Here is a 27,390-nt window from a genome sequence, read left to right as displayed (position 1 = left end):
TTCCTTCTGGATACTAGCTGAATGTCTGGAGGAGGTATTTCAAGGTGCTAGGTGATTAAAATTATGAGAACTTGACCATGAAGTCTGGGTGGATTTTGTGGAACCATTTCAAAAGGTAGCTTGTTAACTGTAAAATATCCTTCAAAATGATGGCATCCTTATAATTTTAGCTCAAATCTCCATTGCAAAAATGTCCATTGCCATGTGTTAAATTTTTTTGACATAGCTTCTTTTTTAAAATTTCATTTGTTTTCGCAGCAACCCATGTATTCAAGTTACTAGGTAGTTTCCATCTTATACCCTGAGGAGTCTCGATCTTTCTTGTCACAGACTAATTTTTCTGGAAAACCAAAAATGTCTTCCTGCTTGGGTAAAATCTTCTGGGAATTAGAAATAAAGGACTGCCTTTCCAGTTTTCCAAATAGACAGAACATTTCCCACATGCTTGGCCAAATAAGATGCTAGGAGGTAGTTTCGTGCACAACATGGATAGAGACAGAACATGTGGAGGCCAACTGCATTGCTTCTACTCTTACTGACACTTGTGTTCTCGGACAGTTTCCTTAACAACTCTGGGCCTCAGTTTCCGCCTCTGAAAATGCAGATAAGAACACCTATTCCACTGCTTCTTGCGAGGATTAAATGAATTACACTGCAAAGCTTTTAGAGCATTCAGAGCAATAGTAAGCCATCAATAATGAAAGCTATAATAATCATTCTTAGTGCTTCTAACTAGATGTTTCATTGTACTAGTTAATGTTATTTTGGGCACACACCCTGAATTTCCTATTTCAAGAATTTATTGTGATGTCTTATGAATTTTCGGTTCTATGATAGAAACCAGAAATGTTAAAGGTCATCTAATTTTATATATTTAAACACACTATTTTTCTACAATGGTACCCTCTCTCAAAAGGAGATTTTTGTAATGATTTTGTTTTTGATTTTCCAGATGTAGTTACTCCAAATGGCTTGAACGTTAAGAAATTTTCAGCGGTGCATGAGTTTCAAAATCTACATGCCATGTACAAGGCCAGGATCCAAGATTTTGTTCGAGGTCATTTCTATGGGTATGCTTTTCTTTATTAAAAAAAAAAAAAGACATGTGTTTTAGGGACCTATGGCATAGAGAAAACAAAATTGTTATAGTAAATGTTTATCTTTCCCAGCCCCCTTTGAACTTTAACAGAATTCATTTGTACATTTTGTTGCTGTTGCCTTATTTCATTTGAAACTGTTTTGTTTTGTTTTAGTCATCTGGACTTTGATCTTGAAAAGACTTTGTTCCTTTTCATTGCTGGGAGATATGAGTTTTCGAACAAAGGAGCGGACATCTTCCTAGAAGCCTTATCCAGGCTAAATTTTCTGCTGAGGGTAAGAACGCTGTAGAACACCATGCAATACTTTTATAGGAGGACTTCCTTCTGTGGGAAGTAAAGAACTTTCTGGCTTCTTAGAAGTTTCCAACAGATAGATGATTGTGAAAACTTAAAATGACAACCTTATTCTAAAAATGGCTCCAGCCTTTCAATTTACATATTGGGATCACCACTTTGTTCACTTGTGTATCTATCTATGTTACCTGGTATTTTTTTAAGAGAGCCACAAACCTGTGGTGTTCTGTTTTAAGATGACATCACAACATTCCTTTCCCTGTCCCAAGAGTTGATCAATTGAGAGATAAATATGAGGAAATCAAGCAAATGGAGAACAAGATTCGCCATTTTTAAAACCCATAAAAACTGAAGGACACCTGGGTGGCTCAGTCGGTTAAGGTTCTGCCTTTGGCTCAGGTTATGATCCTGGACTCCTGGGACAGAGCCCTGCATGGAGCTCCACATCAGGCTCCCTGCTCAGCAGGGAGTCTGCTTCTCCCTCTGCCCTTTACCTCACGTCACCTCACCACGCTCTCTCCTTCCCTCTCTCTCTCTCTCTCTCCAATAAATAAATAAAATCTAAAAAATGAAACAAAAATAATGAAACCGTTAAAGACTGTAATAGAAGATGTGGCTTGGTATATGGCACCCATAGGCTTCCTGATACTGAACCTTCTATTAGACCTAGCTAGCTCATCACATGGCTGTGCTCCTCCAACCAAAGAAGGCCTTCAGAGGAACCTGTACCATACAGCTGGCAGCCAAGCAGTTGCTCTCTCTACGACGGGGAAGACGCACATGAAAGCTATTCCTCTCCCTACTCACCAGCCGTGCCTCCTCCCTGAGATTAAGAGTCTTGAACTATGAAACCAGGAGATGTCCCACCGCATGGAAAGAAGGAGGGGAAAGGAGGTTCCTGCTTCCATGTGGAATCAGTTCTTGCTCAGGAGGGTGGGACTTACTATAGGTTCCCAATTAAGCCAGCGATAAAACCTGTGCCAATAGAAGCCGCTATACAAAATGGTACCACGTAATAGCTAGTGATTAAAGTTATTGGCTTATACTCTAATCCTATCATGTAAAAATATAGGATAAATAACAGTAAGCCTAGGAGACCAGTGTAGAATGTCAATCTTCCTGAGATACCAAGACGACCTAAACTTTCCTGAGCTTGTACTGTTCTCCAGTTAATTTTTTTTCCTTGGACATAGATTTATTTTTGCCTTAGAGCAGGCATCGCACCACGTATACTAAAAGATTTACTGATACCACTTAATAAGGCAATAATACATCAATAAAAACCCAACTCTATAAAATAGGACTGAAGACCACATAGATTATTCTAGAATAGGCTGGAATAATCTTATTCCATATTTCCTGGTATGTCTCTATTCAACAAACTTTATAGATGGACTCAGAGTTATATCAAACGTATATCCTGTTTAGGGACATTATTAATCAACTTCTCTACACATTTATTAAATATTCACTGAATTTTTAAGTATGAAGAAGAAGCCAATTGCTATTCTAGACATCAAAGATAATTATAATACTTGGAAATTTAAAAAAAAAATTTTTTTTCATATAGCATATTTATTCTTTCATAGCACATTGACTACTCCTGGAGTGAGTTTCCTATTCTCTGACTACCATAGATTATTTTAATAGACTGTCAGACCTTTGAGGGGGCCACAAAGTATATGGTGCCCACACTTAGGAGATAGTCATTTCCAGAATATGTGAAAGTTCATATGGTCACGGTTTTAAGTGAGTTTATGCTTTCATTCTCACAGTGGTTTGGATATATCATTTCCTTCTGAACGTTCTAGGGAAGAGGAAAAGAAAACAGAGTATAGGATCAAAAAACACAAGTTTGAATCTTAGCTTTGCCAATAATCTGTTATAGGAGCTCAGACAATTGAAACACCCATGCCACCCTTTCAGTTAGTAAAATGAAGAGAGGGATATCTGTTGTGCACAGGTGTTATGGGGCTTGGATTAAATTAAGCATTGAAAGCATCCGGCACAGTGCCTGCCGCACCAGAGCACGCGCTTGATCCTACACTTTAGGACTAAAAAAACAAAATGCAGCATTCTAACAAGAGATTTAACAGAAAAGTGTAATTCATCTATTTATGCAAATCAATGTGAAGAAACTAGAAGAAAATAGAGTAAAACAAAACTAAATCCCCATTGATTTTCCAATGTGAAGTTTTAAAGAGCTAATTGTGGCCTTGCAACATTAGCTCACCATCATGTGACTTTTTTTAACCCCAGAAAAGCACTGTAATATCACTAGCAATTGCCATATATTTTAGCTGCTTAAGGAAAATATTTTATGTATGAATTTTCAAATTGTTAATCAACAGATCTCAACTGAAAGCAAGATTTAAATTTTTCTGAGTTAAGCTGCAGGAAGGTGGGTTTAATTTCTCTGTGAATCATAAATAAGTATTCCTTTTATCTGAAGATAATTTAAAACACGATTTTTTAAATTTAAGGTTCATCTGTTGATGTTTTCTTTTACCTTTCGTAGCTGACTTGTTGTGTTTCCTAATCTTTCATAAGGTGCATAAAAGTGACGTCACAGTGGTGGTGTTTTTCATCATGCCTGCCAAGACAAATAATTTCAATGTGGAAACGCTGAAAGGCCAGGCAGTGCGGAAACAGCTATGGTAATCTCGTGTCTTGTGAATGTTCTCAATAAGTGTCAAGAGATTTTTTTAACATGCACAATTCTGATATATCTCCTTAAACTGTTTTTTCTTTAAGATTATTATAGCACAAGGGGCACCTGGGTGGCTCAGTCAGTTAAGCTTCTGCCTTCGGCTCAGGTCATGATCCTGGGGTTCTGGGATCAGTCCTCCACGTTGGGTCCCCTGCTCAGCAGGCAGTCTGCTTCTCCTTCTCTCTCTGCCCTCCCCTCTGTGCCTGCTCGCTTTCTCTCTCTCAAATGAATAAATAAAAAATCTTTTAAAAAAACATTATTATAGCATAAATGCTACCAGGTTCTCTTCTCATAGGCTACTATGTCAGATTACGTAGTGCCTATCAAACTGTGTTACTATAAAAACTTTGGAATGAGTCACCATGGAAGGATAAAACCTCCATGGAAATCTTTAAAAATGGGTTGAATTTATTTTTAATTTTATTGTGAAAATTTAAAAATGAATGCCAAAGTAAAGAGGTTAGTATAATGACCCCCTCCATGCCCATAGCCCAGCTTCAACAATCACCAATGAATTCGCCATCTTGTTATATCTATGCTTCCATCCACTGCTCCACCCTGCCCTCCACCCTTGCCTGAAAATCATCAAGCAAAAAAATGTTAAGTTCTGTGGGCCGCTAGGGGTGTTCTGCTGCCTCAGCTCTGGAAGGCTTGAACTAAATTGGCAACTAGGAAAAACAGAAGAGGTTCCACAAAAGAGATCTGTAATTGCGAAGGATACATTGACAAAACATCAGCATGGCCATGGCAAACAAAGATTTTAAATTGTGACACTGTTTAAATTATAAATCTTTCAATTCATACAGGGACATAGCACATTCTGTGAAGGAAAAATTTGGGAAGAAACTCTATGATGCATTGTTAAGGTAGGAGCTGGGAGCACTTAACACTTCAAATATTTTAGGGCTTTGCTATTCAAATTTAACAACTTATACACTATCATGAATTTCTTTTGTTTCAAAGATAAAGGAATTAGTAATCTTTGAATATGTATTATATCATGGGGACAGGTTTTGTTTTATCCTTCATCTGATGAATGAATGAATCCTGTTTAGGGACATTATTAATCAACTTCTCTACACATTTATTAAATATTCACTGAATTTTTAAGTATGAAGAAGAAGCCAATTGCTATTCTAGACATCAAAGATAATTATAATACTTGGAAAAAATTTTTTAAAAATTCTTAAACAGGTTGTACAAATTCTTAAATTCTTAAATTCTTAAAAATTCTTAAACAGGTTGTACAAATGAGAACATATTCACGTAAGCAAATAGGTTCTAATTCAATGGGACTGTCATTAAGAGTTAAAATGTCAAAGTGAAACTGAGGGAGATTTCGTGAGATTTTTAAGTCAAAATATATATTGACTTTATATATTAAATACATATATTTGCTTATATATTAAATTAAAATATTTATTAACATTAAGTAATGTTAAGTAACCTATATTTACTTAATGAATAATAAACATTTACAAATATAATAAAATAAATGAAATATATAAATGTATAAAATAAAATCTAAATAAATCAAATCAAAATGTATTATAAAAATAATAATAGATATATAAAATATATGGATTTTGTTAGAATATGAAGCGAAAGCTGTGTTGCCTCCTGGCTGATGGTGGCAAGCATACATCATTTCCTTTTACCAGTAAAAATACCAAATTATAGATGGACAGTTATGGCCACTTGTGAACATAGTACCCAAGACTAGGAAAAATATAATGAAAGTGTCCTCCTGATGGTCAACATTAATGCTTTAAAAGTGAATTCAACTTTCTTTTATGCTATCAAAATTGTTCTTTTATCAAACTTCTTCATGCTTTAGGAATTTGTCTATGAGCATCATCAGGAAACCATGTTTGCTTTATATTTATTTTTAAAGTGCTTAGAACACTGTCTGACACAAGGGAGGCATTGAATTAGTGCCAGTTATATTTATTTTTATTATTAACATTGTTTTCCCCACAGAGGAGAAATTCCTGACATGGACAAAATTTTGGATCGAGATGATATAACAATTATGAAAAGAGCCATCTTTTCAACTCAGGTAATAAAGAAAAGAGTGCCCAACACTTCCCAAGATTGTTAAAATCAATTTAGATCAATATTTTAATTTATTGGAATGGGCTAGTTTGGGAAATGTATAAACCTGAGAGCTAGAAAAGACTTTCTTAAGCAACTACCTAAGTGACAACTTGCTTATTTTCTTTTTGAGTGCTTTTCAGGGCTCTTTAAAAAATTTTGATGGAACTTATCTTGTATCCACTTAAAAAATTTCTTTGGAAACAATATGTCCATTTGAGAAATTGTGTATATTCCAAAGACAACAAAATCGTCCCTAAAATTTTTGAAAAGCATAGCATTTTGAGTCATAATCGAGAAACAGTGAATGTTTCTCAGTTGAGTGGACTTATTGCAAAAATGGAAGACAGGCATGCACCGACATCTTGTCACAACTGTGAGGCGTCAGGCACCATCAGGGGACAGCCCTGCAAGATGGATCCAGAAGAGGAGCTCATTGTGAGTCTCAATTTTAGGACACCTTCATTCCAAATAAGTCCCAAGAGCGGTCGAGAAGTCTAGGCCTTTCACGTAGTGGTTGCAGGTGAGAAACACAAGTATCACATGTTCATAATACCCGAAGGAAGTTCTTCAAGCCATTATCCTCCCTTGAAACCCACACAAAGTTAGTCATCATCATTAGTGTCATCTCAGAAGACGGAAGGCATAGAGGTTGGATGACATGTTGCCAATGACCTATTGTTGAAATTAGTCACGCTTATTAATTCTTTCCGCAATTGACATTTTCTTTCCTCTATGACTTCAGCGACAGTCTCTGCCTCCTGTGACCACTCACAACATGATTGATGACTCCACTGATCCCATCCTCAGCACCATTAGACGGATCGGACTTTTCAACAGCCGCACGGACAGAGTCAAGGTAGAACTAATTGTTTACGTAAGGCACTTCAACGTGACATAGAATATACTTTTTTGGAGTTTATTAGAAGCCTCCCATATTTGTTTTGACATCTTTCAGAACTATTTCAAATGATATTTCTAAAAAAAATTAATTCTGTTTCCTGTCTTGCGTAATTAAAATATAATGACTAAGTATCATTCTTTTTTTTTTTTTTTAAAGATTTTATTTATTTGACAGAGAGAGAGACAGCCAGTGAAAGAGGGAACACAGGCAGGGGGAATGGGAGAGGAAGAAGCAGGCTCCCAGCGGAGGAGCCTGATGTTGGGCTGGATCCCAGGACTCTGGGATCACGCCCTGAGCCGAAGGCAAACGCTTAACAACTGAGCCACCCAGGCGCCCCTATTTGAGTATCATTCTTAACATCGTACAATATTATCAGTAAGAATAGGGACATTGCCTAATTTTTAATGATACAAACATATTCTAAGAATTGCTTTAATTAGTGAATCTCTGAGATGAAAATGAATTGTCTTTGATTCTTCCTGATAAAGTTCAACTTTAAGAGGATAATACGAGAAGCTTCCAGTTTCAGAGAATTTGGCTAATGATATTTTTATAGAATTTCCTAAGACCAATTCATTCTTTTGACGCTTGAGTTTCTAAATGATTAAGCACGGTGTGAGTTGTGTGAATAAGACCAGGTTTCTGCCACGGTGGAGCGTAGCCTCTCTAATGGGTCCTGAGGGGAGTACTATGTTCAGGCACAGTGGTAGGTGTGGGACACCATGGTGAACATGTAAACAGACAGTTCCTTATCTCTACTCAACCCCATTCAACAGTATTCAAGATCAGGTGGTCACAAGCTTTTACCAATCTTTTCAAAGGGTCCACTTTTTTTCTTTCTTTCACCTTTAGCAGATGACCTGAGAATTCAATGTATAAACTCCTTTATAATATAGATTTTGACCTATTCTTACTTTTTTTTCCTTGGGGTTCTGAGCATTGCTCTTGGACCTCATTCCCTCCGCCATTCTTGGGAAACTTATCCTGTTAAACCTCCCTTGTATTGCAGGTTTACTAGCTCCTTCCCTTGCTGTCTACAAATATTTCTTAAATTTTCTCACATTACAAAGCAAAGAAACTTTGCCTTAACCTGGTCTTCTCTTGATGTTTTTAGATGTTTTGGTCTTTTCTATTCTTCTCTGCAAAATCTCTTGAAAAAAAAATAGTCTATTTGTAAATTCATTCCTCCTCTTGCATTCAGCCTTTGATATACGCGTGAGTGGATGTGGTGGAAGGAGACAAGTTATGGACCTCCTGCCACAGGATAGGAGAGAGATGATAAGGAGCCCTTACAAAGGCCATGCCGGAAGTGCTGAAGAGGACGGAATAGTGGAAGAGGTGGTTGCATATAGAAAAGATCATACTTCATAGCCAATGGTCATTGGGAGGGAAAAAGAGGGAGAAGGCAAGGATGATAGCCTCTGGCTTCAGTATTTAGTCAATACTTTCTAAAACCTAAGGAAAGGCTTTATCAGAGTTGGCTTGAGGATTGCATCAAGAATCGAGTTCAGGTCGTGGTAGAACGAGTTTGAGTTACATGTGAGCTATTCAAGTTGAGATGTTTCATGGGTACTTAGAAAATATAGGGCTATCATGAAGGGAGCCATCAGTGGAGGGGCAGCAGGGGATACCAAGGAATGACGACCCTGCCATGCTGGAAGACCAGGCTGAATGAGCTGAGAAAAAGTGTTGACCCAAGAAAACCTCAAGATTTAAGAGGAGATTAGAAGAGGAAAAGTCAGTGAAAGAAATGAGCAAGAATTAGAAGAGAAAAATATCTCAGAAATCAAGGTAGGAGAAATTTCCATGATAGTAGATAGCAACCGCTCATAGTACGGAATTAAATGATACAAGCTGTTGATACAATGTCCCATGTGGTGTTATCCCATCCATTTTAAACATGTCCTACACACACACATGCATGAGTGCGTACATAGACACACACATATGTGTATATTTCCCTGTGCCATAGAGTTATGGGTGACTTTTATGTTCTCATTTGTGTTTCTGCATTTTCAAAACTTTTACCCCCAGCACACATCCCGTAATAGGCAGGCTACAAATTTTCCCCTGGAAATGCAGGGACGTATCTCCCAGGTGCACCATCCTTTACATTTTTCAGCACTGTTGGATCTGCAGGAACTTACCTCACTCCAGGGTGCGTCAGCACTAATTTGATCTCATTTTCATGTAGTTTAGACTGGTCCTTCTCAACTTTTTTTTCTCTTGGAAAGGAAATAGTGATGGAAAGAAAGCCTATTATTTTCCTGTAGCTTTGTGTTTTACAGAACTTAGTCACACTTATATTTAAATCTGCAGCTCTTCCTCTGAGGATCTGTCGGGTGCCTGGCACATGATATGTACAATAAATATAGACGGAAAGGGAGGCATGGAGCCATGACTGTGGTTTATGCTTCCTTTGTTCTTGGAAAGACTGGGTCAGGAAGGTCCCTTGAAATTGGGAGCTCTGAACAAACTATGCTCTGCTGATCTCTGTGTGTGTATGTGAGGTATGGTTAACAGTGAAGCCATTTCTCAGGAATGGACAAGTACACTATTTCCTAAGTATGTTAAACACTTTATCCCTCTGTGTCTTTGCTGATGTTATTCTCTCTTTCTGAAGTGCCCTTATCTCAGCCATTCTAACAGCTCCTTTGAGATCCAACCTAGAAGTCATCTCCTCCTTGTGTTTGTCGTTAACACACATTCATCTACTCCAGACGGAGTAATCACTTTATCTGCATTCTCAAGATGCTTTATATCACTAAAATACAGGAATCATCACACTGAGTTATTTGGAGTTCTAAAATATCTATGTCTATTCCTCCAGTGAGATTGTGAGTTCTTTGAGACAGTGATTGTGTCTCATATAAATTTTCTCAGTTTTCATTCTCTGAGAAGCAGACACCAAAACAGGATTAGATGTGAAAACACTTATGGCTGAAAATGCCTGTGAAGGATAGAGATTGAAAGCAGAAGCAGGCAGGGAGGGGTAATCAGACACGGTGGAAAGAGGGGGAAGGAAGGATGAGGAGGGAAGACCCACAGACTGCAGCCCAGTTCTAAACACCTCTCAACCTTTCTTTCTTTCTTTCTTTCTTTCTTTCTTTCTTTCTTTCTTTCTTTCTTTCTTTCTTTCTTTCTTTCTTTTTCTTTCTTTCACAAAAAGGAAAGTCAAAGGTCATTAACAAAAACTAGAATTAATAAAAATTAACAAGTGCATGAAAAATAGACACACCTAGCAGCACTATGTAGTGATTCATACAGGGAAAAAGCAGACCACTAACTTGGCTGGTCAGCTAGGGGAAGGAAACGCACGCACACACACACACACATGCACACATACACACACACAGAAGCACGTGCACTCCTGTGTGCACCAAAAAAAAAAAGGTTTCCAACAGTACAATCAATCTATAGCTAACACAGATTCCAAATTATTTTCTAATACTTCCTTTCTTAATACAAAAGATGCCTGTGTGTGTGTGTGTGTGTGTGTGTATTGTGGTTTACTGTGACTTATTTTAAATATATTAGCATTACCACATACATCATTTCCCTATATCTAAGCCTTCCCTTTATGTTTTACTTTCATGTGGTTCGTTCACCTACCAAACAGTTTCACATTGGTAGGCACACGGATCCCTTATTCTATGAGCAATTGCATGCAACAATTTTAATAGGGATTCCTGTTAGTCGGAGTAGGGATTTTCCAAACAAAAGTTGCCCATTTAAAGAGCCCCTGGTTGTGCAGAAACGAGTGGGCACTAGTACCCATCTCTGCCAGGTCTACAGGCTAGAGCAGCTGCTGCAGTTGCTCCAGAGGGGAGGCAGTCGGGGCTGTCAATCAAGATCCCTTGTTTGCCTTTAAATCTCTGCCACTTAATCAATTTGCAAATATACTTAATCTACCTCAGTCTTCTCATCTGTAAAATGGGTAAAAGAGGCCCACACTCACAGAATTGTTGTGAGGCTTAAATAAGTGATTGATGCCACAGTAGGTGGCACGTGGTGAGTGCACGAGAACTGTCAGCTTTTACCCGTACTTAGCCCGGTAAGTAGCATAGCACGGGTGCTCGGTAACTTTTAGAAGAGAGGTGTAACAGGATTTGATGAGAGCAGAAAATGGAGGATTTATCTCTGCCTGGAGAATTTGATAATGTTTTATAAAAGGATGACATGTTAGCTAGATCTTGACTGACGAGCAGGAGTTTATCGTGCGGACAACAGTTCCTCATGCAGAGAGCTGGGAGAAGTAGATAAAAAGGCACAGAGATATAAAAGCACATGTCTTCTGTAGAGTGAATGGAGAAGGGAGTTTGTCTCATACAAATTATGTTTATATAGATCAACTCATGAATAGTGTGAGACTTTCATTGGTTATTATCATAAAGCAAACACGGCACAAGACATAAAAGAATAGCCCCTTCATAACAAGACACGCTCCAAGCACTGAGATAATTTTTGGCCAACTCAGAATTAGGTGTTTTATTTATGACTAGTATCCTTTAAACGCTTAACACTGACTCAGGCCCTGCGCTAATGGGAGTACTCATTTGATCACCTGCATATTTACAGAACTCTATCGAGTGGTTCTTAACTCTCAGAGTGGATTGACAAGCTCTTTATATGAACGTGACCACTTGACTCAGGAAACGTTGCAGATTATTCTGAAGTTGAATTTATCATCAGTTCTGCCTCGGCAGTGCGTGTAGTGAGAAAAAGCTACAGTGCAGACTCCGGGTCTTGACCTGGTGCCAGCACTCTGTGAAAGTAAATCAGCTCCCCGGGATCTTAATTCCCTCACGGGATAGATGTGGTTAGACAACGTTTTGGTTTTTATTTGTTTTTTTCCCTACTGATCCAGGGTCTGCTGTGAGCCAGGTGCTTTGCTGGGGCCTTTTGTATACAGGATCTCATTTAATCCTCCTGGTAATCTTGGGCTGACCTCTAACATCCTTTCCTCCGCCCTGGGCCTCTGTCTTTGGCTGTTCAGGGCCCAGAGCAGCTGTTTTCGTATTTTAGTTATGCTGTCATTCTGTTTGGCTGGAAACAAAACAAATGAGCCATGATATTTTCATGTTCCAAAATGGGCTTTGGAGAGTACAGATTTTCCCAGGCTTGGAAATGCCAAAGCAGGCACAATGAGATTTGAATCCTGTTTGCTGATATCTGCCAGGAATACACTGGGCTGCTGATTTCATGATTGTCTGGACACAGGATCTGTGTCTTCGTCTCTTTTCCTCGTGTGGTACTTTACACATGATAAGAACTCAAATCATGTTTTATGGAGGAAAATATTTGATCTATTTTTACTTTGCGATTTGTAAATCTTATGGTTGAATGAACTACCATTTTTAGGTACTAGTTATGGATATTTTACCTTTGATTTCTTAAGTTTAACCTAGCTCCCATTTGTGGGTCTCCTGAGCTATAACTAATGTATATAATTTATTTATAGTGTTTATAATTAATTTCTAAAATTAGAGTTATGAGAATGTTATGATGTTATTAGGATTAAATGAAGTATTATATGAGAACATTATAATATATAAAGTATCATACAACTGTTGTCATTGTTATATATCTGAATTAGGGTTTTTCTTCAAAGTAATCTCTTTGGAAAAATATACACTTATTCTTTTATTATATTATATATAATATAAATAATATATATGTATATATTATATATTAAGATATATAATGTATATAATGTATACAGTATAAATATATATGTATCATATATTTTGTATGTTATGTATATATATGATATATATTATATATATGCGTACAATATAAATGCTATATTATATATAGTATACACATTATATATGTGTGTGTATATATATATATATATATATATATATATATATATATAATCCCAATGCTTTTAAATCAGATTTTATTTATTTTTAACAACTACTTAACTATGGGGAGAGACTGACACATTGCCTAATAATGGTTCAAGAAAAACTTTAATAAATAGGAAAAATTGGAGACTTCGTTCATCCAGGTGACCCGTTAAGTAGCTGTTCTAGTCACAGTGTTCCAATAACAGCCATTCTCTCTCTTGTCTCTGCCTTTGCATAACATTACAGGCAGTGTAGTCCCAGTACCGGCTCATACCAGCGCACGAGAGCCAGTTGCTAAATTCTCAGAAGTTTTGTGAGCCAGTTAAAAATAACTATTTTTAAAGCTAAATTATATCAACTTAAAATATAAATCAATCATATTAAAATGAAAGGTAATGCTCAAAACTCATCACACCCTAATCCTTTACTACATTTTATGATCATCTATGCACTTGAAGTTATTTACGGCTGTTGTACCCACGTGGTGGAAATATTCTGTGATGGTGTGTTATTGCCTTTCCCATCTCCAGTTCAGGGACATCACATTGGTAGCTTGAAACCGACTGTAGCGGGAGTATCTAGAGAGTGAAAATAGGTGAACACTATACATCATGGCTTGATTAATTGTGTATCGATTGTCTAGACTTAAGAAGATGGTGGAGAAATATTAACAATGCAAATTAAACTTAAAAGGGTTGTGTCTAGAGTCATTACACAAAATTGTGAACAGCACAATAACACAAGTAACTATTTTGCTGATATTCAAAGGCTAACATCCAACTCAGGAAAGAAGTCACTCATGTCACATCACTGATGAACCTATGAAATCCTGCCATATATCTCTGAATGGATCAACATTCACGTCATAACTACATTCAGTCCTCAGTTGAAACCATAAGTTGGTTCTGAAAACAAGATTTTAGCAAAAGTCAACAAAAGCATTTGGGAGCATTTAACCATCTAGAGTTTATAATAAGGAGAGTACTACATATATTTTAATAGACTTCATTCTTTAGAAAAGTTTTAAGTTCACAGGAAAGTTGAGCAGAAAGTACAGAGAGTTCCCACATACCCCTGCCCACACACATGTACAGCCTCCCCCACTGTCCACATATAGTACCAGGATCTTATATTTGTTACTGGTGAACCTACATTGACACATTATTATGCATCAAGATGTATAGTTCACATTAAGTTACACTGTTGGCGTTTTACCTTCTGTGACTTTTGATAAATGTATAATGACATGTACATATCCATCATTACAAAATCATACAGAATAGTTCCACTGCTCTAAAATACTTCTGTGCTCTGCCTGTTCAACCCTGCCCCCATCCAAGCACTGATCGTTTTTCTGTCTCTATAGTTCTGCCTTTTCCAGAATATCATATAGTTGGAATCATATAGTGTGTGGCCTTTCAGATTGGATTTTTTCATTTAGTAATGTATATTTAATTTTTTTCCATGTCTTTTCATGCCTTGATAGCTCATTTCTTCTTAGCATTGAATAATATTCTGTTGTCTGGACAGTTTATTTATTTACTCACCTAGTAAGGGTTATTTTGATTGCTCCCAAGTTTTATCAATTATGAATAAAGCTGATACAAACATCTGTGTGCAGGTTTTTGTGTATACATTTTTTGTTATTTGGAAATTATATGCTATACATTCTTTATGTCAATAAAATGTACGGTAAACTTATGTACAAATATATACTCATATTTTGGTTTTTCATTCTTAAACATTTACCAGAACACAATTGCTTAAAGGCCGTGGTAAATACTTTGGCTTTTACTCTGAGTGAAATGGGAAGCCACTGAAGGATTTGGAATTTTTAAATGTTCACTCTAGTTGTGCTGAATAGAGACCTTGCAGCATAGAAGCAGGGAGATAGGAGGTGATTACCTCCAGGTAAGAGAGGATGGTGACTTAAGTAAAGGCTTCTAGTCTGATCTAATCTAGATGAGATTCCTAGTGCATCTCTGTCCCTTAGTTCCATTTCCCTAGGCTAACTTGCGTCTGGCACAGCGGAGGGCAGCCTATTACACAGCTGCCCTCTTTCCTGCTCCAGGTAGGAGCAAATTGAGAAATAAGACAGCAGTCAGCCATTAGAAAACTTTATTGTTGAAATGCCTGGTTGGCTCAGTTGGTAGACCACGTGACTCTCTCTTTTTTTTTTAAGATTTGTTTATTTATTAGAGAGAGAGTGCGCACGCACGAGCAGGGGGAGCAGCAGGCAGAGGGAGAAGCAGGCTCCCTACTGAGCAGGGAGCCCCATGTGGGGCTCAATCCCAGGACCCTGGGATCATGACCTGAGCCAAAGGCAGACCCTTAACCAACTGAGCCACCCAGGTGCCTCAAGCATGTGACTCTTGACCTCAGGGTTGTGAGTTTGAGCCCCACATTGGGTGTAGAAATTACTTAAAAAATAAGATCTTTAAAAAGATACCTTTATTGTCAATATAGTCTGGGTTGAAGGATGTAGCTTAGCATGAGAACAAAAATGGTCATATTAACTCCCTTTCCTCCAATGTAGGCCTTGGAATCTGAGAGAAAGTTAGTCCACAGAATAGATACTTACACAGAATGGGGACAGAGAGAAAAGCACTCAAGCTTATTTCTTTCTCTTTTTTTTTTGTCTTCTCTCTCTCCCTGAATCTAGAACACAAGGATTCTATAGCATTAAGATACCGAACTATGGGAGATTTTTTGCTTTAATTTCTTCTTTTCTTTTTTTTCTCATTAGAATTTTCCTTTTGTAGGTGATTTTGCACCCAGAGTTTCTATCCTCCACCAGCCCCTTATTACCCATGGATTATGAAGAGTTTGTCCGAGGTTGTCATCTTGGAGTATTTCCATCATACTATGAACCGTGGGGTTATACTCCGGGTATGTGGCATGTATAGATTGTGGAATGTTTCAAAACTTATTGATCTATTATTTTATGCACATGGATATAATATTCAAAGCTGATATGTAATTTCTACTAGGTTAAATTATAATAATATGCTGTATTACAAAGAATAAGAATGTGTTATGAAGATTACATATTATTGAGTTGGGACTCTACCAGTCCCAACTATTCATATAAAGGAGAAATTGAGTGCAAGTAGGTTTAAGATGAGAAACAATGGTCCAGCAAAAGTGTTCTCTAAAACTTATTTCAGAATGTTTTTTTAAAATTAATGGGTGTATTTAATTTTTAATGGGTACCACGGTCACATAGCTAAAGAAACAAACAGTATAAGAAGGTGTACAATGAAAAGTGTTCCTCACACCCTTGTCACCCAAAAAAGAGGTACTTTCAAGATAAAATGTCAATTTGGTAATAGGTATTGTGACCCTGACATCATTTCATTCAGACTTTCCACCTCTTCATCTGCCTTTTTTTTTTCCTTCCCGATGGTAGATTCCCAGATGCACTACCTATTTTTCTTTTTTGTCCCCTATGATCATGTTTGTCATTGGTATCAAGAGCAATCAATTTGCATTTGGACTTGGATGCCTAATTAAAAAGGAAACAAATACTTTAAATAAATGCCAATGGAAAGAATATAACACTGACTTTTCCATCTCATATTAGTAATTTGAGATTTTCCTTTTTATTTAAATATAATTTCATTTATAATTTTAAAAGAAAAGGTTCAGAAAACCTTTTTATGCATAATTAATAAATTTTGCTTTCTGATCTCAATGTCGTTATTGCCCAACCAAGGGGTGGCAGCAGTCAAGGTTAGGGAGATCATGGCTGAATTATGAAGAGGAAGAATTTTTCTAATCTTTGTATTCTGATTCCAGAATTTCAATATAGAATTGAAAATTCTATATAAGTAGGATCTCTACATAAGGAGCAACATGAAATCGCACATCTTTTGACATAAGGTCCTATTCTATCATTCTAGGTCCCACCAAGAATAATTTGCCAGCAGCTGTAAAAATATTAAAACTTCTGGGGAAAATAAATAAAATATTATCTCCACTTGAAACATGACACAGAAAAGCTATTGATCCAACTCTTCCAGCTATCTCTTTTGTAGTTCTAAAAATTGTTATGGGTATCAGTTGTCACTTTTATAAAGATGGTGTCTTCTTACTTATGAAATACCCACATATTATCTTAAACTGTTTGTAACAGGGTATCTATTTTTTACGATACATAAAATGAATATTTTACTGATGAACTTAACATTTTATTATTGACTTTTGTTCCCATTATTTCTAGTAAGTAACATAATTTATTATCAAGGAAGTTTCAAAAATAGAGAAGCACAAAACCAAAGCCTGAGTGACTGAAGGATGTGGGAAATCCTTTGTGTTGGGTAAAGAGAATGTTCTATAACTTACAGAAGACTTTCCACCAAATGTCATTTTATAGGACAAAGATACACTTAACCCAAAATGATAGAGGAGATACATCTAGTGTTTTAAGATAAAGACCAGCAAAAGTATTATAAAAGATAAGTGGATGGAAAAAAAAGTTTGAGAATGAGTCATTCTCTGCTTTGAAGGAAGTTGGCTACTCCTCACCTAACCTGTAGTTACAGCAATAACAAGACCCCTGGTGGTATAAGTTTGGTGTTAGCATATTAGATAATTCTAAATTTTTTAGAATCACTTTTTATTTGGTACTAAGTTTAACACACTCCGGAAAGTATTCATTTAAGTCTGTGTTTTGAGAAAATCCAATGAATATAAGTACTTATTCCATTAAATTCATTCAATGAACATTTGTGGAGGTTATGAGTACCTGGTATTTCATTACCTGTCTGTTAATGAGTATTTAATAAAAATAAGTTCTGCGAACTTCCATGGAATTGTAGGCAAAATTCTTTATGCATGTATGAGTAAGAATTTTTCTGGGGAGGAGTTCCAGGTTTTCATCAGATTCTCGTATGGGTCAAGAATCCCTGTCCCATTTTCTCCTCCACCACCTCCTCCAAAAACTAGGAGACCACATCTGTCTAGAGATAAACCACAAGGCAATACTTGCAGAGCAGAAGAAAAGGCTACTGTCTAAACTGCATTACTTCTTGATTAGTGGAGAAATCTTTCTTTTAACCCATCCCCACTAGCCAACCAAGATTAATTCCATAATCAAATATAAATTCCTTGTTAAAAATGCAGACATCCTTGAGGGGTAATACTTCTTAAAAGAAACATATCCACTATTTTATGAAAAACAGGTTTTGACTAGAAGGGGAGAGAAGACTGGGGAGGGTACGGGTACAATGGACACTTGGGGAAGTGGAGAGATTTGTGTCAAGAGAGATTAATACAATGGGAGGAGTTGCTCATGTCCCAAACCCACAAACTCACCACATACTTAGAGACACAGCTTAGAATGGAGCAAAAAATGAAACCAGCTGGAATGAGAGGCAGTGTAGAGTAGCAGTTCCAAACAGGAGCCCTGGAGCTGGGCACTTGGCTTCAATCACAACTCTATCCCATTTCCTGGCTTTGTGACATTGGGCAAATTATTTAACCTCTCTGTGCCTCAATTTCTTCATCTATATGATAGAGATAATGACAGTCTCACTTCATTGTTGTTGAGAAGATTAAATGGTTGTTGAAAAGATTAAATGAGTTAATACTTGTAAAGATCTTAGTACTGTGCCTGATACAAAAGAAACATCGCTATTACTAGGCAGACTTGGGCTTTCCCCCCGCTCTGTGCATAAAAGGGTATAGGAGCTGGTCTGAAGCCAAGCCTTTGTCTATTTCCCCTGGCAGCTGAATGCACTGTGATGGGTATCCCCAGTGTGACAACCAACCTTTCCGGCTTTGGCTGTTTCATGCAGGAGCACGTGGCTGATCCTACTGCTTACGGTGAGGTTTTTCATCATCCGCCCGATGCAGGGAGAAGTGACCTCTAACCAAACAAAGCACGGGGTCTTTAGGGAGCCTAACTCTAAAGCTATCCTGATGACTAATGTTTATACTTCTTGTTTAATTAAAAGTAGATATAATTATGTGGTTCATAGAAAAAATAAAAATGCTATTAATATTAAATATATTGATGTTACAGTAACTATGGCCTTAGAGTACATAGATTGGTCAGCACCATTATTTTACAGGTCTGTGCCAAGTTTGCAAAATTCACTTAAATTGTTTAAGATGACAGAAGAATTTGCATACCACCATCTCTGTGTCCGTGTTGCCTAGCAGCAAGAAAAGTGAGATGGGATGGATTGTCTGCCTACACGTTGCCAATTTCCTGGCCTTCTATGGTCTCCTTGTCACGGTTCTCTTTCCTCAGGCTAGAGCTGTGGTTCTCAGCCAGGGGTGCACAGTGGGAACATTAGGGAGCCTAAAAATCACGGATCCCCAGGTCTCGCCCCAGAGATTGTGGTTAGTGAGCAGTTCCGGGGAGAATCACTGACCCAGGGCATCCTTCTACTGCCAATTTTTTTTTTAGCAAGAGCCACGGTGTTGCCTGTATGTTGGCAACAGTTGTAAACCATTAGGAGGAGATCACAGAAGAAAAACAGCCTTGGAAAGGAAAAGAAAAAACAGAGGCAGTAGGGGAGTCAGGGAGTAGTTAATGCGTGTGGTAGTCTGTAATTGAACCTAAGGAATGGGAGAGGAAACATTCTAAGGTCAGCCCTATGTTTACCCGTGCTTTGTTTTTTGTGCTCCTCAGGTATTTACATTGTTGACAGGCGGTTCCGTTCTCCAGATGATTCCTGCAATCAGCTGACTCAGTTTCTCTATGGATTTTGCAAACAGTCACGCCGCCAAAGAATTATTCAGAGAAACCGAACTGAGAGGCTCTCCGATCTTCTGGATTGGAGATACTTGGGCAGAGTAAGTAAAGTTTGGGATCAAGAGAACTACTTTAAAAATCCCACTAGAGTGGGGCACCTGGGTGACTCAGTCGGTTGGGCATCTGACTGTTGATCTTGGGGTCATGAGTTCAAGCCCTGCTTTGGGATCTGTGCTGGGTGTGGAGCCTACTTAAAAAAAAAAAAGAAAGAAAATCCCCCTGGACTATAAAAATATAGTTTCTAGTCATCATCTGCGAAGTCAACTCTGTAATGTAACTGTTAAAATCTCAAGCATTGTTTTCATGTACTTTTTTACTTAATATGACCTGCCAAAGTCCTAACTCCAAATCTTTATATTTAGTTTGAGCTTATAACAGCAAGTCTGTCAGGATCTAGCTGGGATCTTGCTCGTTATTCTATAGTCAATACTTAACTTGACGCATTTCAGGTATTGGTTCATGAATATGAGGAAAACATCTAAAGAAACATTTCTATTTTATTTGACCCTAAGCAATAATGTGACCATATTCCTTAAGTATGGTGAGAGTGGGAATAATATTGTTTTCAAATGACAAGTACAGGAAATGCCTCCTTTCAATCATGCAATAGGTTTGTAAATACCCAGATGTCTATCTATCTTAGCACTGGATGATTTAATAAAAAATAAATTGACTTTGCCTTCACATCGTGTATCTGCTTAGATGCCAGTAAACTCTCCCTGACAAATGATAGCTGCTGCCATTTGCCGAGTGCCTCCCCACACAACACCAGTGCTCATCACAACCATGGGTGATTCATCGTACTGTATGCATTTTACAATGGAAGCAGAATGATAAGGCCCTTAGAAGTTACGTTTCTTTTTTAAAAAAGATTTTATTTATTTATTTGAGAGAGAGAGAGAGAGAGAGAACCAAGCAGGGGGAGGGGCAGAGGGAGAAGCAGATTCTGGGGACTCAACGATCATGACCTGAGCCAAAGGCAGACGCCCAACTGACTGAGCCACTCAGGCACCCCAGAAGTTCTGTTTCTTATCTAAGGTCTCAAGCAGGATTTAGGTCCAATTTGTCTGATTACTCAGGTACCACCTTTTCCCCGTGTCATACTGCTTGTCTGTAGCATGAAGCCAGTGTTTTAGGACACAATTCAGAGTTTTCAGTAAGTCCACTATGGCTTTTCCCTTCAACTTTTTGTAGCTCTTTACTTAGTAACTGGAAAATAATAAAACTATAAACTATCATTTTTTTCCTGATTCTTAAATTTAGGGTGAATAGGTTCTGCCACTTTAAAAATGTTTTATTAACTAGGAGGAAAAGATTTTATATAACTTGGTTCTTGAGATATATAATTTTTTTAACCATGAGCTGGTTTTTCTATCATAGTATTATCAACACGCCAGGTACCTGACGTTAAGCAGAGCTTTTCCAGATAAATTCCATATGGAGCCTACATCACCACCCACGGTAAGTATTTTATGTATTGTGTATGTATTTTGAAAGCTAAATTTCTTGTGTATGGTAAGTCCTACCAACTCCTTTTAATTTAGAATTAGTTAAGGACAGAAACTTTTACACTTTTTCATAATGTTGCCTTAAAGCAAGGAATAGAGGAACTGACAAATCAGACCAAGTCAAAGCCCTTGATTCCTTATGTAGAGGATGAGCCGACAGCCAGGTAATTCTTATCATTGGAGAAGCACTTCCACATTAAAACTCTGCCTGCCTTAGTGCTTGAAACCACTGTGTTAGACACCCATTCTTTTGAGTTATTGAAAAATGAACTGGCCTCCTTTAACAGCAGGTGAATTCGCTATCCAAGGAAATGTTTAAATATTGGGTGACTACTTGGCAAGAGTAACATAGAGTGAATTCAGGAACCACGGGAAGAATTGGACTAGATGAGTATTTATGTACCAGTCAGCAGTGCCCAGCAGGGAGTCTTCTTCTGAAGCTGTCTTCGCCGTTTATATTCATGAGATGAGCATAGGCTACTTGTCATCACATTCACTTAGAAGGATATAAGGTAGGAAACACAGCTGGAAGTAGGACAGTATCAGACAATTCTCTTCAGTGGGATTAGTTCTTACAGCAGTCTACACAGCAGTCCAAAGCCACACTTCTTTGCCCCTCTGCCCACCAGGCGAAAGTTTAGGTGCAAAAAGATGAGACCCTTATCGGTAGGTATGAGATCTATCCTAGCTTAGTAGTTTCATGCCCCACAGGAGCCAAGATCTCATGTCAACCTCCACAGATCAGCTTCCGTGGCCTCCACGAGAAATATATGCAAGTATGAGAGTCCTCCAATTCAGGGATTCCCCAAAGCTGTAGCTCCTCATTGAGTATTTATAAATCTCTGAGTTCAGATGTAATTTGCCAGTCAGGAGTCCCTTTTACCGTAATCAATTCTGCACAACGTATACTCCATTTATATCAAGTGTCAAGAGAAACAGATCTCCAAAGTTAGCCCAAGGTAAAATTTGCTCATGCAGAAGTGACAGGGTTTTGAAAACCCTTCAAAATACAAATTCCAACTTTCATATTCAGAATTTTAACAGGATTAATTGCTTGACTTGTTTAGAGGCAGTCCCTCAACTTGATAATAATTCAGCTATATTCATCCATTTATTCAACTGATTCAATTAATATATATTGAGCTCCTACTATGAGCCAAGTCCTAAGTGCATGAATCAGCTCCTTTTCTTTTTCTTTTTCTTTATTGCTTTCGGGCAAGATATTTGAACCTTGAAGTGATTGTATAAGTATGATATGATAATAACTAACACAAGTAGTTGAAATGCAGAGTGACAAGTGCTGTAACTATTTTATACAGTTGTCCTCCCCAGTCAAACGTGTGCTCTCTTGAAGGGCAAGAATCAGTTTTTCTTCTTTGTTTCCTCGGTGGCATTATGGTGACTGACCCATAGTTATACTTCACACTCATTGATCAAATGAGTCATCTCAGTGAATCTTAGGTACAAGGGCATTTTGGCTAAAACCTAGGGACATTTGCTCATGTACTGAAATAAAAGTAACTGGTGGAATTGCAGGGTCAACTAAGTGGCCTGGCTTCCAGGATTCTTTCTAGTGGTGGCTGTCCATGGCATGTCCAGGATGCCCATGTTCTATAATTTTGCTGAGTAAATCTGCAAAGTGACATAGGGACTGACAGTATCAGCAATGTAACATGACAGTTGATATTAAAGGCTAGGGAACGATCACAGCCCTGGTACAAATCTTTGCTCTACCACTTACATGCTGTATGACCTTGGGCAAGTCATCTGGCCTAACCCTCAATTTTCTTCTATAAATGGGAAGAACACATTTATTGGTGTTGTTACAAGGATTAAAAAAGATTATATATACACATATGTACATACATAGGGCACCTGGCACATTGCAGTGCATAAGAAAAGAGAGCTATTTATTTAATGAATCTCTCTTGAGCTTGGTGGTACCAGATTCAAAAGGAATCAAAGGTAATAATAGCCCCTGAACAGACCACAAAAAATATCCAACTACGTTTTGTATCAAATGCCCATGCAAAGTGTGTACATCATTGAGAAATCAAGAAGTCGTTATAATGTTTGTGACTTATTTTTGTCTTTGGCAGACAGAAGGATTTAAATACCCCAGGCCTTCCTCAGTTCCACCTTCCCCTTCAGGGTCTCAGGTCTCTAGTCCTCAAAGCAGTGATGTGGAAGATGAAGAAGAGGATGAGCGGTACAATGAGGAAGAGGAGGCTGAAAGGGATCGGTTAAATATCAAGTCGCCATTTTCTCCGGGCCGTGTTCCTCGTGGGAAGAAAAAGCTGCATGGTGAATACAAGAACTGAATTCTACACTTGTCGAACAGAGTTAATGTAGTAAGAACAGAGTAAGAATGATTAAAGAAATGAAAATGCTACAATTTTCATTTTCTTCTTCTAAGTGTTACAATGGGATTTATTCTCTGCCTACGAAGGGGAGATTAAGTGAATGGCAATTTGGTAATTTCTAATAAAATCCAAGTTATATTCCCCTACTCCTTTTCCCCAGTAAATTTAAGCACGAGGAAGAATGTTCATTAAAGGAGGAAGACCAGACATGTTTTTAAAATGTTAATTTAAGCAATAAGAATTTTCATTAGCTAGTGTTTATTTTTAAATTATTATCACCATAATCTTGTGCTCAGTAGTTATACAGCTACCATATCTACCAAACAAGCCTCCCATTTTCCCTGCAAAGGATCCTGATCTGAGCCCTGAAAGCACACTACGTACATATTTTACATAATTCTGTCTTTAGTGATTATGTTCATGTTTCATATGAATCAGAACCATGAATTTCTATCTAGCTTTGCACACAATCAAAATCCATAAGAAAAAAAGCTATCTTAAATCCAGATCCTGATACATATTAACACGTGTTTACAAGGTCACTTCTCAACTTAGTGATGGGAAGATATTACCATCTGAGCTATACCATCTGACTGTAACAATTTTTCTATTCTTTAAAAGGAAAGCTTTTTAGAAAACTTGATCAATCTTCTATAAATGATAAATTGTTAAATCCAAATGATAGCATATGACTATTTAATTTAATATCAATATCAATGTATTAAGCTTTCATTGATGTCTTATTTACGATTCTTTAGACATTTAAATAAGATAACCTGTATAAAACACCTGCTATGAAATAGTGTCTTATAAAGGATTATATTTGAAGCTGTCTTTTAAAAAATTAGCAAAAAAAAAAAATAGAGTCTACCTAATTATAATAAGGACAGTGTCTCTAACACACCCATGATGTGCTAAGAGACATTGTTGAATGATTGTGGTTTAACATATTTATGTTTTAAATGTAATGAAATTTAGGGGCACCTGGGTGGCACAGCGGTTAAGCGTCTGCCTTCGGCTCAGGGCGTGATCCCGGCGTTATGGGATCGAGCCCCACATCAGGCTCCTCCGCTATGAGCCTGCTTCTTCCTCTCCCACTCCCCCTGCTTGTGTTCCCTCTCTCGCTGGCTGTCTCTATCTCTGTCAAATAAATAAATAAAATCTTAAAAAAAAAAATGTAATGAAATCTAAACAGGCAAAAAACAAAACAAAAAACACACCTTCACTCTTGGATTGTTTTTTTTCCACAACTTGAGTATTGCTACACTTAGATCACAGCCAATACCTTGGTTGGCATATCAGTTGGCCTCGGTCTGCTGAGGTTTTTAAAAACTTTTAGTCTGGGGTGTCTGGCTGGCTCAGTTGGTGGAGCATGTGACTCTTGATCTTGGGGTTGTGAGTTCGAGCCTCACGTTGGGTGTGGAGATTACTTCAAAGTAAGATCTTTAAAAAAAGAAAAAGTTTTAGCCGGCTCAGTGCCGGATTGTTGATGCAACAAGGGAAGAGTAACAATGACCATGTGTGACATGGTTCCAGACTAGTGGAAAATCTTAATCCATCTCTCCTACTGCCTGTCCCATTGTTAACAAAACGTAGATGAAAGTGGATATAAGCCACAAATCAGGCCACGGTGGAAGATGGTTGCAAACTCACCTCATTTAGAGGTTCAGGAAAAAGGGAAATAAATTACCTAAAACCTAATCCTTGAAAAATGCCCGTGGATGCCAATTAACCCAAACATCTGTGGAGCTGTTTGGGAAAGTCTGCACAGGAAATCAGAAATATGAGATAGATTTGTATTATAATATAAATACTCACTTGCTAAAGTGTCAGAAAGATCTCATGATAGAAAGGGGTTTCAATGTTACGATAAGCATGAAAATATATTCCTAGTAAAGTAGCACAATGTGTGTATTCAGATGATACCCTTGGTTGGTAACTGGTTGGTTCACTGTTATGGAAAACATGACATTTCCTCAGTAAAATGGCTTTTTAAGAAATATAAATATTTATTTATTTATTTATTTATTTATTTATTTATTTATTTATTTAAGTATTCTCTATACCAAACGTGGGGCTCAAACTCATGACCCTGGGATCAAGGGCTGCATGCTCCTCTGATTAAGCCAGCCAGGAGCCCCAGTAAAATAGCTACTTAATATAACACTTTAAAATCCAAGTGCTTTTTTTGAATGAAAGAATAGTTCTCTGATTAGAAACGAGTACAAACGATAGAGCAGATGGAAATTCACCTGGCTTTGAGTGGCATGTTTCTACCCTGCACTCGCTCCTGCATTCAGACAGCTGCTGCCGCTGGACTCCATCCCCTTGCTCCAGTCCTTTGTTCGTCCTTCCCCAAGGCTGACAAAGCCGGGTGAGGAGCAACAGATAGGATCGTTAGTAGATGACTGTTTCTAGCACAGTGCCTTGTACACAGTAGCTGCACAAATGAACGGTCTCATTGGGAGAAATAGAGGTACAAAAAATCGATGTTTTTAAAGAACGTATGTATGCATAAGTTGGAGTACAGGAACTATAGAAAATAGTCAATGTGTGCCTGACCAGCCGACAGAAGACTTTTTCTATGCACTGTCCCACCCTGCCTTCCCTGTTAAGAGTTAGGGTGAACAGAGCTGGTTTTCCATGTACTAATGAGAATATAAAATGTTACAAGTGCTCTGCTAATAGTTTCCCAGGGGCACAAGGAAGACTCAGGAGAGGGACAGGTCGAGGGTACTTGGGGAGGTCCAAAGGGTGAGGATACACTTCTGTGAGGTCACGTGGGGGATACAAGTGCCAGCTTCACATGCTGGTTATAAGGATCAGATCATACTAGAAATAAACTCGTACTAAAGGAATTCATAGTGCAGTAGGAGGGGACCAACAGGTTACATTCCCAACTTCCTTTTCTCCTGAGGCTGAAGCAAACAATGTAACTCAAGGTTCATAGGATACAGATTTTTATTTCTTGTAACCAGATAAAGGGGAAATGCCAGTTGGAGGCTGATTTTAACAGGCCAGGGCCTCTGCCTTTCTCTCCTCTCTTGGGATCGTAATGGTGCTGTCAGGGGAGAGGAGGCATCCACTGGGGAAACCCAGCGAAACAAAGAGTAATTGAGAGCCCAAGCTGGAAGCCCAAGATAGCCACAGGGGAGGAAGGATTCCTGCCCAAAGAGGGGAAGAGCAGCAGGAGCTGTGCTCAAAGGGGTTGCAAGTCCCGCCTGAGGTAGTGATAGTCAATTACCTGGGTGTGTCATGAGGGCGGTATTTCCCAGTTTTAAAATACAAGCCAGACAATGTAAACATCTTTTGTTCATTTCAATTTTGAAAAAGATAGAAATAAAGAGAATTACAAAGATGTCCCAAGAGAGACAGAATGTTATAGCAGCTGGGTGCAGGGGCCTGTATGCACTACTATGGTTTTTTTGTTTAAGTTTTTTTTTTTTTTTTTTTTTTTGAAAGAGAGAGAGAGAGAATGAGTGGGGGGAGGGAGGGGCAGAGGGAGAGGAAGAAGCAGACTTCCTGAGGAGCAGGGAGCCTGATGTGGGGCTGGATCCCAGGACCCTGGGATCATGACCCGAGCCAAAGGCAGGTGATTAATTGACTGAGCCACCCAGGCGCCCTGCAATTACTATGTTAATCAGCACATCTGATTGACGGCAGAACAGCATTCAAGGAATTCAAGCAGCTATAATACTTGGTATTATATACAATATAATATTCTAATATGATACTGTATTATTTTAATAGTTATTGGTCACTTAGAAAGTTTTAATTAATTAATTAATTAATTAATTAATTA

At 37.9% G+C, this 27,390-nt stretch overlaps 1 protein-coding gene across 1 annotated transcript in view; it reads left to right on the top strand.

Moving 5' to 3' along the window:
• GYS2 (glycogen synthase 2) overlaps nt 1-23,795 on the top strand; it is a 47,330-nt gene extending 23,535 nt beyond the window's left edge. Inside the window, exons 6-16 of the mRNA XM_045811848.2 lie at nt 953-1,070; nt 1,254-1,374; nt 3,945-4,051; nt 4,911-4,970; nt 6,085-6,163; nt 6,944-7,057; nt 15,717-15,843; nt 18,685-18,780; nt 19,595-19,758; nt 21,098-21,178; nt 23,325-23,795. Of these exons, the coding sequence (XP_045667804.1) occupies nt 953-1,070; nt 1,254-1,374; nt 3,945-4,051; nt 4,911-4,970; nt 6,085-6,163; nt 6,944-7,057; nt 15,717-15,843; nt 18,685-18,780; nt 19,595-19,758; nt 21,098-21,178; nt 23,325-23,546 (1,289 nt within the window). The 3' untranslated portion in view covers nt 23,547-23,795. The remainder of the gene's footprint in view (nt 1-952; nt 1,071-1,253; nt 1,375-3,944; nt 4,052-4,910; nt 4,971-6,084; nt 6,164-6,943; nt 7,058-15,716; nt 15,844-18,684; nt 18,781-19,594; nt 19,759-21,097; nt 21,179-23,324) is intronic.
• The last annotated feature ends 3,595 nt before the right edge of the window (nt 23,796-27,390 follow it).

The sequence above is a fragment of the Ursus americanus genome, chromosome 25, assembly GCF_024610735.1.
Source record: "Ursus americanus isolate L20-20 chromosome 25, mUrsAme1.1.p, whole genome shotgun sequence".
Lineage (NCBI taxonomy): Eukaryota > Metazoa > Chordata > Mammalia > Carnivora > Ursidae > Ursus > Ursus americanus.
This window is presented reverse-complemented; position numbering and strand designations above follow the sequence as displayed.